The sequence below is a fragment of the Perca fluviatilis genome, chromosome 1 (genome assembly GCF_010015445.1).
Source record: "Perca fluviatilis chromosome 1, GENO_Pfluv_1.0, whole genome shotgun sequence".
Classification (NCBI taxonomy): domain Eukaryota; kingdom Metazoa; phylum Chordata; class Actinopteri; order Perciformes; family Percidae; genus Perca; species Perca fluviatilis.
In genome coordinates this window covers 33295733-33316092 of record NC_053112.1, presented here as the reverse complement: position 1 = coordinate 33316092, position 20360 = coordinate 33295733, and the positions used below count along the sequence as shown (strand labels likewise).

At 40.9% G+C, this 20360-nt stretch overlaps 2 protein-coding genes across 4 annotated transcripts; both read left to right on the top strand.

The window, feature by feature from the left end:
• Positions 1 to 791: 791 nt before the first annotated feature.
• On the top strand, positions 792 to 2359 carry fgfbp2b (fibroblast growth factor binding protein 2b). Its single transcript, XM_039804722.1, has 2 exons — positions 792 to 1710; positions 1997 to 2359. Exon 1 carries the CDS (start codon positions 849 to 851, stop codon positions 1689 to 1691), a length of 843 nt encoding a protein of 280 aa, XP_039660656.1. The 5' UTR covers positions 792 to 848; the 3' UTR covers positions 1692 to 1710; positions 1997 to 2359.
• Positions 2360 to 6059: 3700 nt separating this feature from the next.
• On the top strand, positions 6060 to 8331 carry LOC120562840 (fibroblast growth factor-binding protein 1-like). 3 transcript variants are annotated; one of them, XM_039806767.1, is made up of 2 exons: positions 6060 to 6230; positions 6796 to 8331. In XM_039806767.1, exon 2 carries the CDS (start codon positions 6821 to 6823, stop codon positions 7511 to 7513), a length of 693 nt encoding a protein of 230 aa, XP_039662701.1. In that variant the 5' UTR covers positions 6060 to 6230; positions 6796 to 6820; the 3' UTR covers positions 7514 to 8331. The 3 variants fall into 3 exon arrangements, with proteins under 3 accessions (XP_039662701.1, XP_039662694.1, XP_039662709.1); XM_039806760.1 differs by lacking the exon at positions 6060 to 6230 and adding an exon at positions 6410 to 6468; XM_039806775.1 differs by lacking the exon at positions 6060 to 6230 and adding an exon at positions 6534 to 6544.
• The last annotated feature ends 12029 nt before the right edge of the window (positions 8332 to 20360 follow it).

The window sequence follows — 20360 nt, the reverse complement described above, 5'->3', positions numbered from 1 at the left end:
CTCTGAAATCGAGTGGCGTATAAGTATAAATTAGCAGAAAATGGCGAAACTCCAAGTAAAGTGGAAGTACTTCAAAATTGAACTCTAGTGCAGTACTTGAGTAAATGTAGTTATGGCACCTTTGAAAGCGTGAAACAGAAGGTGAAATAAAGCACTGTTTGGCTGCGCAGCATCGGTGTGTAAAAATTTAAGATAAAGATCTCATCATCTAACTGTGTGTGTACCTCGGTTTGCAGTGCAGCAACAAAGTCTCTACAAAAAGGGAAACTGCATCTTAAGATGAACATGATGAGGTTTTTATTATTACAGCGTCACACATCAACTTTAAACCCTCAGCAAATAACTTCAGGCTGCGATTTGGCACCGGACCCTCAGTCCTCTCCTCCCCCTCTCCCAATCATCAATAGTCAAAGAACCGCTTATGTTTCTTTATATAAGCACTCGCCACTCTTTTTCACAACATTTGGCTCCATGTGTGTACTGTCCTTCAGCCGTCTTTCTCTCCTTCCCCCTCTCTGCTCCCATAGACCTGTTGACCTGCTTCCCCTCACCCCTCTTCCTCCTCCCTGGGTTTAGGTTCTCCCCCTCCTCATCCATCTCATCCATCACTTTTTTCAGTTTTGAACATACAGCACAAGCTTCATGTGGCGTGTGTGTGTGTGTGTGTGTGTGTGTGTGTGTGTGTGTGTGTGTGTGTGTGTGTGTGTGTGTGTGTGTGTGTGTGTGTGTGTGTGTGTGTGTGTAAGAGAGGAATACAGGGGGTCAGTGCTGGAGGAGGAGTTTGAGTCCTTCAGCTCACCTGAATAATACCTTCTTTGTGAGCTTCAGCCTTATAAAGTCTCACTCCGATGCGTTCCACCCTTGCACGCCTTGATCTTCTGTGGGGAAACATACGTACACTTCATCCCATACCTTCATCCACTAGCACACCTAACGCCGTCATGAGAGCCAGGATGAGAGTGGCGCTGCTGTTTCTGGCAGCAGCTGTTTGTGTGTCAAACGCTCAGAGCAACAATAGCAGCAGCGTCAACAGGCAGCAGCAGCAGCAGCAGCAGCAGCAGCAGCAACGCAGCGTCTGGGATGAGGCCATCAAATTCAGCACCAAGACCAAAGACTCCTGTACCATGGTAGTGTCTGGAGCCGGGGACTATACTCGCCTGCGTGTCTCCTGCAAAGGACCCAGCCAGGGCCAGACCCAAGGACGCTCCTACTACTGTGACTTCCAGGGCAAACCCAACCTGTGCCGCGCCTACAACCTCAACCCTCGCCACTACTTCACCCAGATGATGTGGGACATGAGGAAGCTGAGCCACGCCTGCCAGGGACCCAAAGTCTACCGCCCAACGATGTGCAAGAAATACCCCGATGAGGCCCAGATGACCTTCCTGGCCTCCTGGCCCAAGACCACCACCCCTAAGCCCTCCAAGCCTGTCCAGGAGCCGCGCAAACCAGTGGTGCCGGCCCAGAACAAGCCTGTCACCACTCCTAAACCTGTCAAGCCCCAGCAGCAGCCAGTCAAGCCCCAGCCAGGCAAGGGCCCCCAGATCAAGAAAGCCACCCCCAAGCCTGGGAAGACCACTATTCGTCCCACAGAGCTGACTGACTCCAAAGCCTCCCGCATCGCCTCTGAGTACTGCTGGAAGAGCTTCCACGGCGTCTGCTCCTACTTCATCAGCTGGTTCCAAAACTGAGGCGATACTGCAGACACAGGTGAGTTAAAAGAAATAAAGATGAAGGAAAGCAAAGTTAAGATAAAGTTTAGTAAGAGGTAGGCTGGAGAAGTTAGAATTAAAAGTGTGAGAAAGACAAAGCTTTGTGGTTGTTTTGGTGTGGATGAATTAAACTGGGAACCACTGCAAATCAGTAGTGATTTGGAAAATGTCAGTCGTACACTCAGTAGTCTCGCTTTATACACTCAGCATAGTTTATGGAGCACTTTATCTCAAGAGAATATATCTCAAATGAATCACAAATCCAAATTTTTCTGTTGTTTCAGGTTGGAAACATAAGCGTCAGAACTCTTCTCGACTATCTTCGACCTCTCCAGGATCTGTGTGGGATCCTCTGAAGTGATTTCGCCACCTTGTGAGGTCTGACTACCAGCGCTTGCAGCATCTTACGGGCTGAGCCAAAAACACTCGACCTACACCTGTGTATGGTTAGGGGATGACTGCTTGTGCAGTCATGTAATGGACATGAATTTTTTTTTTTCTCTGTAAAACACACAGCAAGGCAAAAGGTAAAATATGGCAGGCATGTGATTCTGTTTGTAAATGATGTAAAATTCCCTCCTCATGTCACATAAATGTTCCAACAACATGTGAAGGTAAAGAGAATAAAGTCAGAGTGGAGACCTCTATTCTTCTGTGTCGCTCAGTTTTTTGTTTTCTGCTACAAGTTTTCGCACTCATTCATTCATTCATTCAAAGGAGTCCTTGTTTCTCTTCATCGCCGGCTGTAACAACATGTCTGCAGCCTGGCGAAGGGAGTTGTTAAGGGACAGACAACAGACTGCAGTAAAGATAACACAGAGGGCGTCTGAGCAGAGCTAAACACTTCTTTGTATGAGCTGATGAATTAAGTCTTAAGAGGTACTGTGTGCAGGAACAGAGGACGTCTGTGTGAGAGGAAACACGTGCATGGGGCTGCAGCACCGGCGCTGTTAACACAAACACACACATAGTGGATGAAGATGGGGGCTGCAAATCACACTCACTCATCACAGTGAAGTGTTGCTCCTTCTTCAGTAATTCAACCCCTTAAGAGTGTGTTGTTGTTCAAACTCACACATTTTAGTGGTGGACAGCGTACTCAGATCCTTAACTTAAATGACAAAAATACAACATTGTAAAAATACTTTATTACAAGTAAAAGTCCTGCATTCAATCTCCTGTTAACCCTTGTGTTGTCCCGTTGTCTAAATGTCTATATCAGAAATACGGGGTTCTTTTTTAACTACCTAATTTGGATTACCCAAAAAAACACGGATGAGTCCATACAACGCGCTTTGCAAGTACAACAAAAATCTCTACTTTCATTGAATTTTGTGTGTTTTGTTCAGTGTTTTAGCATTTGAAAAGAAATTGAAATTTTTTCAAAACAGTAACTCGACTGAACGTTGACACATGCCATTCTGTGATTATCCTTCCTTTAATATTAGTCTAAAAATGTCATTATTTCGGCTTTTTAACTCAAGAATAAGGTATCATTCTCTATAAGTGAGGTTTATTGACCATGAATTCCAAAAATAAGTGTAAATCTAGTAATTAGTTGGTAATAGAAATGTTTATACATGGTAGTGAAAAGAAGCGTTAAACGTCAAAGCCAAAAAGAGACAAAAACTTTAGAAAAAGTGATTTTCAGTTTTGACCCGGGAGGACGATTCATGGTCGAATAAAAGTAGGCTACTGGAGTATTAGCAGTAAAACATACCTAAAGTAAAAGTACTTGTTCTGCAGAAAAGTAGACATTATTGATAATCCTGATGTAGCCTATCATTGTAGAGGCTGCATTTTACTGTTTTTGCTAATTGAGGTGAAGCCAGTTTGAACTACTTTATGTATCGTTAGGTAATGTACTTCAGTGGGTACAAACCTAAGGATCGAGCCCCTTCCAAAGATAAATGAGAGGATTATTGGAGCAGGAAAAGAAGAAAAAAACAAACCTCCTTTTCATGTTTTTGGGACTTTTCTCCAATATTTGCTTATTTGTGCAATATTAGATTATGTATATAGTCCTTGAACAGTTTAAATGAAACCATCTGAGAAGTTTTGAGGGGAAATGCTAACAACTCATTGACCTCTGAAACATGACAAAGGACAACACCCAGACACTGCTTTTTTTGTAAGGGGCCACAAGCCAAAAACGTTAGGAATCACTGGTTTAATCTTTAGCAAATGTGTCGTATATTAAAAAAATAAATTAAAAATGTATCATGTTTCTTAGTGTAAAATCCTAATCTGAAAAGTAGCTAGCCTACCGTATTAACTAAAGCTGCCAGATAAATGTAAAAAGTAGCCTACATTTTTTTTCTTCTGGAAAGTAGTGGAGGTAAAAAAAATAACTCAAGTAAAGTACAAGTACCTCATTGTATTACAGATACTTGAGTAAATGTACTGTTATTCAGTCATGGTGAGGAGGCTGCTGGAACTCGAACAACCACAAGATGGTGCTGATGAGTGCAGAGAGGACACCAGTCGGAGTAGCTCGGGTGTCGTAATAGGGAGAGCTACATGTAGCCTACACACACACACACACACACACACACACACACACACACACACACACACACACACACACACACACACACACACACACACACACAAACTAAATCCTGCCACTGTTTACTTACAGTAAATCTACTACTACCACTACTGCTTCTGACACAGTGACTCTGTGATAAACAAACTACTGTAACTTGTGACATTATTGGACTTGTGCCCATATGAACCTTTACATGGCTCCTTCCTTGTTACCATGATGTTTGGTTCCCACCTGCAGCAGCTGCGTCATTACAGGAATGAAACATGATGACAGGGTGGGTCTGACTCATTAACTTATACCTGTGGAAACAGTGGTGTGCTGTAATCGGATATGTAGGTCAACTTCACAGCATCAAAAAATGATCAAAAGTATAAATAAAATGCTAAGTTATGGATGTATAAGTTAGTGTACAGTTCCTTCTATTCCATGTTGAACAACTACGAACAATCTTAAAGGTGCAGTAGGTAAGACTTATAAAACTAACTTTCTGTCATATTGCATAGACAGGTAGCATGTCGACTTAATTTTGGCACAAATGGAACCCCATAGAAACTGACCCTATGTTCCAGTAGAACTGCATGAAGCCGGTAATAAAAAAAAAAAAATCCAGCTCCACCTACAGCCTGTAGTGCGATTTGCAAAAATCCATCGCTCCCTGTTCAGATGCACCAATCATGGCCAGGGGTGTCTATCTGCGTGTCAGTCACTGCTCATGCACACACATTCATTCTCCCTTGTGGGGTGAGGGGCTTAGGAGACCGTTTTGGGTTTTAGCAGAAAAGAGGGAGGGACTGAGAAGTTGTTGATGTTAAAAAAATGTGGCTAAGTCCTGAATCTTCGCAATCCTACCTACAGCACCTTTAAGACTAATATCTAATATCTACATATTGTGGCTTGTGTTGCTTTGTTTAGCTTTGTTTAGATATCAAAGGAGGACGGAGGAATCAACTGAGAGTTTATTGGGAGAGAGGGAGTTGACATCTGGTAAATGTGTTACTGTTTGATAGATAGCAGTGTTTAAGACAGAACAAAGGAAGTTAGAATCGACAATGGGGTCAATGTCAGCATTAAGATGTGCCTCAAACAGTAACCATATTCTAGACTGTAAGGCCTTGAATTTAACCATATTATTTGATCTATTTTACCTTTACTTTCAGTGTTTGATTCTCTCCAGTTCTAATAATGTGTGTGAAACCAAAAGTCAACATTGAATGTTTCCGTATAGCCTACTTATCTTACGTTAACATTTATGTATGTAACTTAAATTACGTCACAAACTTGGAAGTAAATAAAGTTGGAAGTAAATAAAGTAAATAAAAACAAATCAAACAAAGAAATAAAGTGAAATACAATAAACATACACTTGGACTTACAAAGTATTTAGGCCTACACCTCTTCACTTTGTTTTCTGTTTGACTTTAGCTGGAAGAATTCATGAAAAAACTATTTGTATAAATTACAAAAATCTAAACAATTCTCCCTCTAGCACAGTATGTTTTCCGTGTAGGTATGACACAGTAAATGCACATAAAAAGGAAACGCATATAACAGTGTGCATTATGAGTTTGACACTTTATCACTTGACACTGTATCTTACATTAGCAGGTTGTATTGTTATCACAGGTCTTTTTGTCCATTGCTTTGCTGACACAAGTCAAACCACGTGTTACGTCAAAAAGAGAGGATCTCCTCATGGTTGAGTGCAGCAGCGGATTGGTGGAAAGTCGGAGACGAGCCTCCAAGAATGTGCGTGTGTAAAGTGGAGTTATGATGTGGTCACCAGGCAAATCCACTCTGTGCAGACACGCAGATCCAACATCAGTGTGGGTTTTCATTCTAATCTCTTTGATCTTCAGCTAATCTCTCTGTTAAAGGCGGGAGTTCAGTTAGGACACGTCAGGTCAGAACAAAACACATTCAGCCTCTTCCCACAGAAACGACTGCCAAGATGATTTTTCTCAATGGAGGTGCGTACGCGCGCAAACGTGTGTGTGTGTGTGTGTGTGTGTGTGTGTGTGTGTGTGTGTGTGTGTGTGTGTGTGTGTGTGTGTGTGTGTGTGTGTGTGTGTGTGTGTGTTTGTTGGGCGGGAGTGGTGGGCGTGCCGCAGCATCTGTGTATGAAAGCCATGTGCGAGGCCACAGAGAGCCACATGAAACAGCTTTACGCACAGCAGCACTCGTTATTCTCGGTAGCTTATAGTCGATGTATGTGACTTTCTTGTATGTACCGTCTGTATGTATAGTAGACTGTAGTAGCCTGCGGCCTCGTTACGTCCCACAGGTGTCTTTGAATTTACTGCAGGCCAGTCTAGTTGCACCTTTTTATATGCGTAATTGAGTTCATATATTGGCGTAAAAACATCTTTGTTTACTGTTAATTCACAATATAAGTGTTGGTTTACGTCTTTGGAAAAAAATACGTACGAAATACGAATGAATGTTTTCTCAGCCTATAGCCTAACTCGTTTTTTTAATTACGCGATGACCTGATTATTTCCATCACAGAGGTTCTGACCTATTTTGTCCTTTCAGATATCATTGTCTGCTAAAAGAAGATATGTTGCTGCTGAAGACTTTCGCTCCCTGGTTGCTGTTGGCCTTCCTTGGACAGCAGGTCTCTCTGTCCTCCGGTGCGCGCAATAAGAACCGAGGAGCGGACAAGAGCGTGACCCCAGCCCCCCCCGGCAGAGCGCAGAGGGGCGGCGGGAACAAGCCTGCAACACGCGGCCGGGGCAAGTTCTCCATCAAGGACCAGATGCAGTGCATGTGGGAGGCAAAAGACGTCGGGGACACGGTTCGGCTGTCGGTAAAATGCGAGGACCGGAAGGCGCGCATCAAAGGCGAAGCCAGCGATCTGCAGTGTAAATACAACGCCAAACCTCAGAGCTGCCCGGAATACCAGACCGACCCCAAGGGCTTCTGGAAACAGGTGGCCCGCGCGTTCAAAAGACTGCAAGGCAAAGTGTGCAAGGACGACCGGGCGCTGGTGAGGGCTGGCATGTGTAAGAGCGCGCCCCGGGATGCGCACTTCAAGCTGGACAGGTCCTCCGTAGCCTCCGCTCAGTCCGGAGAACCGGAGACTCCCCAGCCGCCGCCATCTCGCTCCATCTCCACCGCTGCGGCTCCGTCCGGACCGACAGCCTGCTCAGGGCGCGCGAACCACCGGAAAACGGCTGAGGAGAATTGCAGCGGCTCGTGGGCCAGTGTGTGCAATTTCTTTCTAACCATGTTGCAAAGTGACGACTGTTAGCTTCAGAACTATGTGGACACGATCAGACTGGATACAGGATTTAAAATCTTTCATTTTTAATCAGTAACAGTCAGATTTTCTCTCCACAGTGTGCATTTTACAGAAGTGAGCTGTGGTATTTTCAACTATAGGCTACCACAAACACCAGTAGCTATATGGCTACTCACGCAGAAGTGGATATTATAAATATCAAGTCATGTATCACCAGTGGTGGAAAGTAACTACCTGTCTTAAGTACAACATTGAAGCACTTGCAGGCCTACTTAACTTAGGTATTTCTACATTTATCTGACAGTTGTACTTACTTTTCAGATTTAAATGTTGATCCAAAACATGTGATAAGCTGATAAAATATGATTTATTGTAGACAATCCACTGTTGTCTCCACCTTGATCAACTTACACCATCAAAAAGCTGCTCACACATCAATGTGTAATAATAATCCAAAAAGTTGACATAGAGTAACATAACCTTCCAAAAGTGACCATCCTGTATAGTGAATACTTTTACTTTGACACTTGAAATCTTTTGGATATTTTTTCCTGGCTTTTCGACTTTTTAATAAACCCACATCATCACTCCAAGCACCTTTCAAATTTACATTTATGACCACTAAACACAGATACAAACATGGAAACCAACCACAAATTAATGTTGCCTTGAAGTGCTTTCAAAGAGTTGAATCTTGGATTTTGAGAATTGTTTTATTATTATTATTTGTAATAGAGTATTTGTACAGTGTGGTATTGTTCTATTTGACCTGAATGCTTTAAACCCCACTGTATTTATGCACCACAAATAAATATTTTCTATTTATACAATGTGTCCTGTTGCCTTGAAGAATATGAAACATAACTTGTATTTGGGAGAAACAGAGGGATGTATGAACACTGTTTGAACATGTGGATAGTGAAAATAAGCTTTAAAATACCCATTTTATCAGTTTTTCTTCTCTTATTCAGTCATGAATATCTTATTGTCTTAAAACATTTCCATCCACTACAAATCAACTTGTTTTAAACATTTTCTAAAATCAGGTGTCATTTTCCTTCATTTCAGTGCAGAGATCGCCCTATTCTGTCTTATTTCTTGAAAACAACAATCAGAATCAGAATCAGAATACTTTATTGATCCACTCAGGGAAATTGTGTGCAAACCTAGACGGCAACACACGCACATCTCTCTTGTCAAGGTGCTGATTCAAAAAACATGTGATTTTCTTTCCTCCGAAGGACTCACAACATTTTGAACACTCCCACATTAGAAAAAGTAAATTGGCTCTTTGTTGGGTACAGTCTGTACTTTTTCTAATGTAAAGAAAGAGACGTTTAAACAGGATTAACAGTGTTGCGAGTCCTCGGGAAGCAGAAGTTCTTTTAAGAGACTTATTTTTAAAATATTTCTTAAAGCACAATGTTTAATAGGTTGTACTGGCATATATATTATATAATATATATTATTTTAAATTTTGTCAGAATACACTTTTCCTGAGCAGATTGAACTGTGTGAACTACACTGACATGCCCTTGGGTTAATGTACCGCACACTCACGATGAAAGACTTTTTCTTTTTCATACACACAAGTTGAGTGATTGTACATGGCATCCAAATATAAGGCTTGTTCCTCCAGTTTCCTGCAGCAGTCTCTAATTACTTTCTCAGAGACAGCAGCCAGCTGCATTAGGAGCCATGTTCTGTATGGGGAGAGTAAAGACTGCTAGGATCTAGCTGTGTGTGTGTGTGTGTGTCTGTGTGTGTGTGTGTGTGTGTGTGTGTGTGTGTGTGTGTGTGTGTAATCCCTGAACAAGTGCAACCCCAGATGTGTGTTTCATGCTTTCCTGTCTGCTCCTGACCTTCTTCACCTCCGACCTGCTGCTTTTTGTCTCCTCACAGACAACTGGAGAGAGATTTACACCTTTTATGCCATTTAAGTCCGCTCTCTTTGATGGCACAAAGGGGATTTTTGTTGACATAATGTTTTACTGACTCCTTCAACCAGAGCTCAAGGACACATTCCAGAAAGGAGGAAGTAGTTAGAGGTGAGGGGTCAAAGGTGAAGCGGGAAATGAGGAAAGCATCCGAATGATCAGTTGCCTCCTCCCCACCTCTAATAGTACTCATGTGGGTTTGTTTCTTTTGTCTTCAATCAATTTTAGTTGTCACATGAAATCATACGAGGTACTATTTCAGTGAAATGTAGTCCCATCAGCTCCTTCAACTTGTGTACGATTCATCGGTGTATCCTAGTGGCCTGAGGGTAGAAGCTCCTCCTGAGCCTCTCAGTGCTGGCCTGGTATATCCGGTACTTTCTTCCCGACCTCAACACAAAGAAAAGTCTGTTACCTGAGTGGTTTGGCCCTTTAATGATTCTCCTAGCCTTTTTCTTGCAGCGTCTGGTGTATGCCTATTGTGCCTATTGTATGTTCAGCCGAACGAACCACTCTCTGCAGGGCCTTGCGGTCCTCTTCGGTGCTATTTCCATACCAGGCAGTGATGTTTCCTGTCAGGACTCCCTCGATGATGCAGGAGTTGAAATTCCTCAGTATTTTAAGGGGATACCCAGAATTTCCTCAGGTGTCTCCGGAGCCTTGCCTTTCTCACCACTGAGTCAGTATGTAGCACCCAGGTCAGACCATTTGTGATGTTGACACCAAGGTACTTAGGTACTTTAAGCTGTCCACCCTCTTGATTTATTCCCAAAGTCCACCATCATGTCTTTAGTCTTTAGACGTTCATGAGTAGGTTGCTGTCCTTACCTCTTAATATGTTTGCTCATGATAGTAGGGTGTGTGTGTGTGTGTGTGTGTGTGTGTGTAATTTCTGCCTTTATTATTAGAAGGTGTTTTCAGTGGAGTTTGCTTTTAGGCAGTGCCAACTCTGTACAATATTTATAAGGATATCATCGACACCACTGTGATGACCGCACCTGCTGATTAAATGTCGGTACACTTCCTGCTCTCACCTTATTATTATACCACTTTATAGTTTACACGTAATAGTTCATTTTCTCCTCATTTAGTTTGTTGACATTTTGACCTCATGCACATTACGTTCACATTGCAAACATACTTAGCGAACATAGTTAAGTTGGCATTAAGTCCTTCTCATTTCTATTTATTTTGAGTTACCTGTGCTGCTGGTCGCCGCCGCAGCTGCTGCTGAGACATCTTGGCATGGCCAAATAATGATTCTCTCCCGAATCAATTAGGAGCCAGATTTACTGTTCTCAGAGGTCAATCAATTTAAGGAGGTCCAATGAAGTATACTGATGCCTTTACTTTGGACTGTCATCCCTCTACTTTCCACTTTCAAATAAAAGGAAACAAATAAAAATAAAATACATGTCAGTCCCTGAGCCGAAACCGAGATTACTTAACTGATGTCACTTGAGTCATTTTTGTATACTTTCCAAAGCCCCATCATAGCTACAAAAACAACTACTTTTCACAGGCTGAATAATACTCCTCATAACAAGTAAATTGTGGCCTTTTAATGTCACACCGTACAGTTTTCTATGATGTGTAAAGTATTACAGACTACAGGCCTATTCAATGCAAATCCTCCCACTAAGCCTGGTAATATCTTCATGAGGTGAAGTAATCCCTGAAGGAAAACACATTATTCTCAATAATCATCAACTCATCACAATGGCTGCAGGTCTCGTCTTGTTTCTTTTCCACATGCAGAGCGGCAGGGTTGATGCTTTACAAACTAAACAAACACCTGTGAAAGCAGCAGCCTTTGACTCCTCGGCTCAAAGTATTAAACCAACGTCTTTTAAAAGCCCTTTGAGCTTTCAGACCTTTTAAGTAAAAACATGAAAACATAAAACAGCAGACAATGTTTTCTATCTCTTCAATCTAACTTGTTCCCAAGACGCCAAATAAGAAAATAAATTTTCCTGATGAACGATACAGGTGCAAACATGTTAAAGTGGGGACTAATGGTTTCCCCCTGTGAGCATTCATCGTTTAAGACTTTGATGTCAAAGCAGCCATTCTTTGCTGGATTTAAGGGATAACAATGAGGGGGAAAAAAAATCTGATTTGCTACATAAATCCCACCAAAAATATAAGATGTAGATGGCTTTGATGGATTTGCTACAATCAAGTGTGGCTTTTTTACTCATTGGTTTTATGATTTTTCAAATTTGTAGAAGCTGAAACAAGTACTACCCACAAGAAGAAGAAAAAAAAGCAAATAGGCTTTTAGTGGATAGAAAAACACCTTTTGTTAACAGCAAATTATTATTATTGATTGCACATTAGTCTTTTCACTGCACATATTTGTCTGACAATTAAAAGTTTGAAACGTTGTGCCTCAGAAATGAGTTTTTTCTTCTTTGTGATCTTGTTACTTCACCAGTGACCCTTTGCATTTATCTTATATATCTCCTGATTATGGCTTATCGGTGGTTCCTCTTAAAACTAAAGGACACTCCTGTCAGTTCCGATGCTCCCTCCTGCCTTGCGGTAACACCTGTTCACACCAATCCCCATCTCCTGACCTTCGCCACCTACCTGCACATCTGTTCACACTTCCCTGATTAGCTCCATAGTATATAAACCGGCCCACTTCCATTCCTTCTCTGCCAGATTGTGTCTATTGAGTTTCAGCCTGGGTAAAGTTTGTGTTGGTGTTATGTATGGAGGCTAGAACCTTTTCTAGGATTTTAGGAGCAGAACGCCTGGACTGCGAGAGCACGCCTTCAGGAATTTAGACATGGCTTTCCACCACCAGATTACTCTCAAATCTACGGATTTGTGGTCACGACTTTGTCAGGTCATGAAAGCAGCTGAGAAAAAAATCAGGCCATGGCTCTTTCATTTAGGATTGACAGACAAAATTGTGTGGGATTTTGTTTGCAACTTTTGATCTACTCGTCCCTCCCCTACACACCTGTTTCGTAAAATAAATGTCCTACGGATTGACAGAAATGATCGAAAATGGGTGTGGTCCAAGTCCCCCACTTAAGGCCCCAGGCCCGATTTGGCGTTTGGGCTGGTGGGATTCAATCACAAGAAGGTCCCTAGTCTACTCTAGGCGGTTTTAAATACTTGCCAGGTGTCATATTACCAATATTACCTGTCTGCGGACATATTTTGTCGCCAAGATAGCGTCACAACATTGCAAGATGCAGTCACGAAACTTTAAAGGTGGCTAGTTGAGATCAAAATGAAGGCCACGTTCAAAGATGGGTGATGCAAGGGCGTCGTAAGTAGGGAGGTACAAAGTCGGAAACTTTATGCATCAATGCGTTACATGTTTAATATAATATTGACATGCCTCACAGTCACAACAATAAAAATATCACTTTTTTTCCATATCTCTATAGACCTGTGCCTGCCTGCCCCTTTAATGTCCCACACTCGGCCGTATTGAAGCATCTGGATTTGTTGTTTCTACTCTTTCATTCAGGGAATGTAAACTCTAGATTCTGTGTCTTTATAAGTGACGCTCAGCGTCTGATGAGTTCAACACAATGTCATGAATGTAGGGCTGCATCTAACAATTATTTTCACTATCAATTGTTTTGTTGATTATTATTTTTTGATTAATTGAGCAAACGTTTAGTCTAGAAAATGGCAGAAAATAGTAAAATCACACATTCCGAGCCTCAATCTCTAAATTGTTTTGTTCAACCAACAGTTCAAAAAAATCAAACGGTATTCAGTTTATTGACATATAGATTGAAACTATAGCCAATTTGGCTTTTGTTTTTGCTTGTAGAATGAATGAAATTATTAACCGACAGTCAAAATAGTTGCTGATTACTTGTTTTGCTGATTGACAATTTAAGTGAAATACCAGCAGCTGTATGCAGGAGGATAGTATCAGCTTTTGGCAGTTTTTTTTTGTTTCTGCAGTTGCAAGTTGAGACAATCCTAGTGAAACTTTTGCAGGATAAAGTTTGATTTTAACAATTTGTCATTCAGTCCTTTTTCGTCTTACTATGTACATTCAGCATTTTATGTATAATGGTAGCTGTCACAAGCTTTGCTGGAAAGCAAACTTCCCCTTCAACTTGAACTTGAACTACTGTTTGCAGTTCACAGCGCCTCAGCCAGTGTGATGAAGGAGAGGAGGGGCGCTGGATGTCAGGAGGGGCTGAAAAAAAGACATCAAAACACAACTCAACGCTTCACTAAGTACTTGAGACTTGACCTACAAAGCTGAACAGACACATGCCCACCCAAAAACACGCACTGCAGCAAAGTGGGAGGAGTTGGAGGTATTGTTCTTCCTGTGGCTCGAGGTGGCCTGACCCCACACCCAGCTGTTTGGACCTTGTTATTGGCTGCTTGTTTCTGTGGCAACAATCAACGGCCACCGCTTCTGTAAAAAGAATAACCGAAAGAAAGAAAGAAAAGTAGTGGAACAGGAACTGTGATGATCCCTCCTTCACCCCACACACACACACACACACACACACACACAGAACAAAAGATCTTCATTTGAAATAATTTTACTGACAACAGTTAGGCCTACCTACGGTGTCCTTGAGTGCTGAGAAAGGCGCCTTTAAATAAAATGTATTATTATTATTATTATTATTATTATTACCTGATTATTCAGCAGCTATTCATTTAGTTCTGTAAAGTAAGTGAAAACAACACACTAAAATAAACAAAGAGCCAAACAAGGACAATTTTTCACCCTGTCATAGGCTGCACATTACACGCTTACAAACCCAAAATACACACACATGCAAACAGGACATACATACTAGAGGTCTTTAGGGGTCTAAATGTAGGTTAAAATGTATGGTTTATACAGCTCGGTCGGGGTCGGGTCCCGTTTGTGGCAATGTGTGTGTGTGTGTGTGTGTGTGTGTGTGTGTGTGTGTGTGTGTGTGTGTGTGTGTGTGTGTGTGTGTGTGTGTGTGTGTGTGTGTGTGTGTGTGTGTGTATCAATCGAGGGTAACTTCTGTAATTTGACTACTTGTTTCGCACACTCAAAAGGTCAACCATTTAGTAGGCTACCTGATGAAAGATACACACATGACTGGATTGTATAAGTTTGCTCATGATAGTAGGGCGTGTGGTTGAGTGTGTGTGTGTGTGTGTGTGTGTGTGTGTGTGTGTGTGTGTGTGTGTGTGTGTGTAAATCGAGGGTAACTTCTGTAATTGACTACTTGTTTCGCACCTCAAAAGGTCAACCATTTAGTAGGCTACCTGATGAAAGATACACACATGACTGGATTGTATAAGTTTGCTCCGGATAGTAGGGCGGTGTGTGTGTGTGTGTGTGTGTGTGTGTGTGTGTGTGTGTGTGTCGTGTGTGTGTGCGTGTGCGTGTGTGTGTGTGTGTGTGTATGTGTGTGTGTAGGTGGTACCAAATGACAAGAGCGAGTGCCCCTGCTCAGGAGGTGAAGGGTCAGGCAGCAAATTAGCGATGCTAGCATAACCGTCATTGGTTAGCAGCCGAAGCAACCATGGATGTATTAAGAGAACAACAAGCAATCATTATTGTAGTTTACTAGCCTAGAAATCTAGACGCACCCTAGCGGCAGCAAATGTAATTTGCAGCCGGGGGGTCTAGGCACTCTCCGTTGACTTGCGAGCTGGAAAAACCAAATTCTGGTCAGGCCAATCACATCGTGTATAGAGTCGGTGGGCGGGGCTTATGGCTGCTGCTGGGAACAGGGGTCTTATGGAATTTGAAACTTTTTTACAGTAGCGTTTTGATGATATGTCACGTTATTCGACTTTGGAGGCCTATAAAGACCTCATTTCTAATAAGTAGAAAAAAAGAATGGTCAGTTCTGATACAGGACGTCCCATACACTATGCACACCTCATTTGAAACCATTTTACAATAGCGTTTTGGAGATATGTCACGTTATTCAACGCCCACACACAAACACGCACACAGGTCTTTATACACCTCAGAAGTCAATTAATGCGACATATCTTCAAAATGATGTTGTAAAATAGTGTCATATGAGGTGTGTATAATGTATGGTGCCGTCTTGAATTAAACATAACCAATCTTTTTTTCTACTCATTAGAAATGAGGTCGTTATAGGCCTCCAAAATCGAATAACGTGACATATCTCCAAAACGCTACTGTGAAATGGTTTCAAATGAGGTGTGCATAGTGTATGGGACGTCCTGTATCAGAACTGATCATTCTTTTTTTCTACTTATTAGAAATGAGGTCGTTATAGGCCTCCAAAGTCGACTAACGTGACATATCTCCAAAACGCTACTGTAAAAAAGTTTCAAATGAGGTGTGCATAGGGTATGGGACGTCCTGTACCAGAACTGACCATTCTTTTTTTCTACTTATTAGAAATGAGTTATTTATACACCTCCAAAGTCGAATAACGTGACATATCTCCAAAACGCTACTGTAAAAAAGTTTCAAATTAGGTGTGCATAGCTTATGGGACGTCCTGTACCAGAACTGACCATTCTTTTTTTCTACTTATTGGAAATGAGCTCGTTGTAGGCCTCTGAAGTCTAATAACGTGACATATCTCCAAAACGCTACAGTGAAATGGTTTAAAATGAGTTGTGCATAGTGTATGGGACGTCCTGTACTAGAACTGGCCATTATTTTTTTTCTACTTATTGGAAATGAGTTATTTATACAACTCCAAAGTAGAATAATGTGACCAATCTTTTCAAATGAGTTGTGCATAGTTTATGGGATGTCCTGTATTAGAACTGACCATTACTTTTTTCTACTTATTTCAAATGAGGTCTTTAAGGGCCTCTGGAGTTAAAAATGTTCTATATCACATGGGCTGTGTATACTATATGGGACACTGAATACAAGAGAACCAAAAAACATATGCAGTAAATGTATATTTAGAAAGAGATACTTTATTTTGTCTGCTTGTGCTGTAAACATTTACATAAAACGATGTATTGAGATGTGACCTATAAAGAAAAAAGAGAGAAAGAGAAGAAAGAGAGAAATAAATAAATAAATAAAGAATGAGAGAGTGATAGAAAGAGATAAATAAATAAATGCCTGGAATTAAAGCTTTTCATAAAACGATGAAAGAAAGAAAGAATGAAAGAGAGAGGGAGAAAGAAAGAAAGAAAGAAAGAAAGAAAGAAAGAAAGAAAGAAAGAGAGAGAAAGAAAGAGATAAATATAATAAACGCTTGTGCTGTAAACCTTTTAATAAAATGATGAAAGAGAGATAAATAAATAAATAAAGATTGAAGAGTGAGAGAGAGAGAGTGAGAGTGAGAGAGAGAGAGAAAGACAGAAAGAAAGAGAAAGAAAGAGATAAATAAATGCTTGTGCTGTAAACCTTTTCATAAAACGATGTATTGAGATGTGACCTATAAAGAAAAAAAACATTAGTCACAGACAATGTGAGTTTAAAAAAGGTTAAAGATAAAAAAGAGAGATAATTAAATAAATAAAGAATGAAAGATAGAGTGAGAGAGTAAGAAAAAGAAAGAGAGTGAGAGAAAGAAAGAGATAAATAAATAAATTAATAATGAAAGAGAGTGTGAGAGAAAGAAAGAAAGAGATAAATAAAGAAAGAATGAAAGAGAGAGAGAGGGAGAAAGAAAGAGAGAGTGAGGGAAAGAAAGAGAATTAAATAAAGAAAGAAAGAATAAGAGAGAGAGTGAGAGAGAAAGAGAGAAAAAGAAAAAGAGAGGGTGGAGAGAAATAAAAGAGAGAAGAAAAAATAAAGAATGAAAGCATGAGAGCGCGAGAAATAAACAAAGACAGACAGACAGACAGACAGACAGACAGACAGATAGATAGATAGATAGATAGAAGAAGATAGATAGATAGATAGATAGATAGATAGATAGATAGATAGATAGATAGATAGATAGATAGATAGATAGATAGATAGATGCAACTCGAGCGCTCTGAATGCGCGTTCTCTCTCTGCTGTTACTGAAATTACCGTACTCATAGTAATAGGCGCACACGCTTTTTTTTTTAGCGGCTGGCTAGACCGTGTATTTTCAAACCGCGGCTGGCTTGACCGCAGTGTTATTTGCGCTTGTACTGAGTGATAATTGTTCCATAAACACCTCCAACTCAAATCTTAAATCAAAACTCGTTCTTAATATTTAATCAGCGCTGTCTCGCCGTCACATTGTCCGCTACGGAGCGCAGGAGGAGGAGATGGCCCGACTGCATGGAATACAGGATAGCATCAAATACCCTAGCATTAGATAATGGCAGAACACAGTGTAAATAACTAAATATATGTCTTTAAAACTGTGCATATTTCATCAAATGTCAAAATCTGGAAATACCGCTGTTAAGCTCTCGCGCAATCGTTACACTTAATGTCCTCGTTATCGGTCCAAACTTTAATATTGTTCATAACAAAACCTGCATGAAGAAAAGTGTATTTGCCTATTCACTTTATTTCGTCTTCAAATTGTATCTCGGGGTGGGGGATACCACTAGTTGATGCTGTGATTTTAGCAAGGTGTTAACAATCACAAATTGTTGTAAACATAAATACTGCGGTGAACCCGTGCGTAATGCTGCATGGCACTGCTGGCCCTGCAGGAGGACTGGAATGGAAGAATCAGGAGAAAAAGAGACTTCATGGACCATGACGATGACTGGCTAATATGCCGATTTAAATTCCCTAATATAGCTGTAATAGTAATATAGCTGCGCTCTTGGATCTATGTACTGAATTGGGTCCAGTAGAGAGGGCAACGCACGGTCCAAATACAGGTCCTCGCCACTCTGGGGGAAATGTCAGACAGCTAAGTGTTTTTTTTAAATAAATATTATATATAATCTTCACCTTTATCACTAAGGCTTGTTTGGATATAATATATAGTTCTATAAATCTTATTATATACGTCTGGTATATCGAAGCTGTCCCCGAGTGCTGTAATGCCTGCCGTTTTGAACGTATTATTAATATATGTAGTCTATAGATCCGGGATCCATACAATGTGCAAGAACAGGCCGAAATTATAATTCAATTTGCAGCAATTCCTGAACGTCTGAGAAGTTTTTAGCTTTTTCTCTGCCAGTCATCATGATATGGTGTCAGGCCAGCTGACAGTCTTGCCTGGGCCCGGGACGAGATAAGCTTAGATGGGCCCCCCGCGCCCAGATCTCTCCTTTTTCCTTGCTCTTCCTCTCCCCTGCTCTTCCTCTCCTGTTCCTCTCCTCTCCTGTTCATCTCCTGTACCTCTCATCTGCTCTTCCTCTCCTGGTCCTCTCCTCTTCCTCTCCTGCTCCTCTCCTATGCTCTTCCTCTCCTATGCTCTTCCTCTCCTCTGATCTTCCTCTAATCTGATCTTCCTCTCCTCTCCTCACATCTCTCACTGGAATTAATGTGATCAGTCTCTGATCCATCGTGCTCAGACTCTCCAACAGGGCAGCGGGCCCCTCCCGCATCTCTCTCTCTCTCTCTCTCTCTCTCTCTCTCTCTCACCGGTAGCCTGACTCTGTCCCTCCGTTGCGAGGCAGCGGGCCCCTCCCGCATCACTCTCTCTGTCACCTGACAGCAGCTGGATTGACAACAGACCCGTTTGTCCCCCCCTATCGGCGGGCGTGTATGGTGTAACAACTGCCAGTGCCATTCATATACTGATCAGCATTCACAAGGTGCTTAGCATTGACTATTTATGGTTAAAAATGGGCGTGTACAGGGCGGGATAAGAGGCTGATCCACGTACGCACGCTTGTAGGTAGTCTCTGATTTATAAAGGGAACATTGCTTACAGGTGTGCGTACACACTGTTTTATAAATCTGACTTTTTTTGGCTTTTGGACGTACGTACACTTAAAGTAAGGATCCTACGCACAGTTTTATAAATGAGACCCCTGGATTGTGAATTTTAGAAACTTTTAGGCTATCAGTTAAATGTATTTAATTTAACTGATTTAGTATGGAGACACCTTTCAGAGAGCTGAATACTTTCTTGCATTGCATTATTGAATTAGGCCTACTTGTAATGCATTAATGTAAGCTGGATTTTAACATTGTAGCCAAGCTGGTCAAAGTGGAGCTGCTTTTAACTATGTACTTTATATATTATAGGAAACTTTAATTTGTCTTTTATAAACCAATCATATGTTTTGTATGTCAATTTGCAAAGTAAACAGCTGCTGTAGCTGTCAAATAAATGTAGTGGAATAAAAAGTACATTATATTAAATATGTAGGAGAAGTTGCACAATTACAAATAGCCTACCTAAAAATTTGACACAAGTACTTTCTGACTGTTTACTAGCAGTGATAGCTTGGGTGATGTCAAGGTGATGTAAAGCTGCTCTATCTCCCTCAAGTGGCTATGAGAGGCCAGTGCATGCTCAACAGAAATGAAATAGGTACTTATAAAACAGGTACTTGTACTGCAGCAGGACAGGATCGGTACTAAGACACAGCAGACACAAGAAAATAAAATCCAATATACTTCATGAGTTGAGTTTATTATTGCATATTTTGTTGCTGCCATGCAAAGTGAAAATAAAAAAAATTGTAGTCTGATACTTTTGCATTACAAATGAATAACAGTATATTAGTCATAATGAAGGGTATTAGACCAAAAGCTGCATGAATTAATGTGGACAGGAACAAAATGTTAGCTACCTTTCAAAGACATTATTTGAAGACATAGTTTAAAAAGACCTGATTGGGCCGTCTCTTACACACAAGTATGTTTTGTGATGAATTTTGACTTGTGTTAGCTTCTTGTTTTGATGAAAAAAAAAATTTTTTAATATCCACCCACAAAACAGAAAAAATCGTTTAGTAGATCAGGTTTTTTGTTTGTTTTTTTTTTTTTTTTTTTTTTTTTTTGGTTTTTTTTTTTTTCCCCGGGGAGAAAAAAAATTTTTTTTTTTTTTTTTTTGGGCGTTTTTTCCTGTAACACAAACAAATGC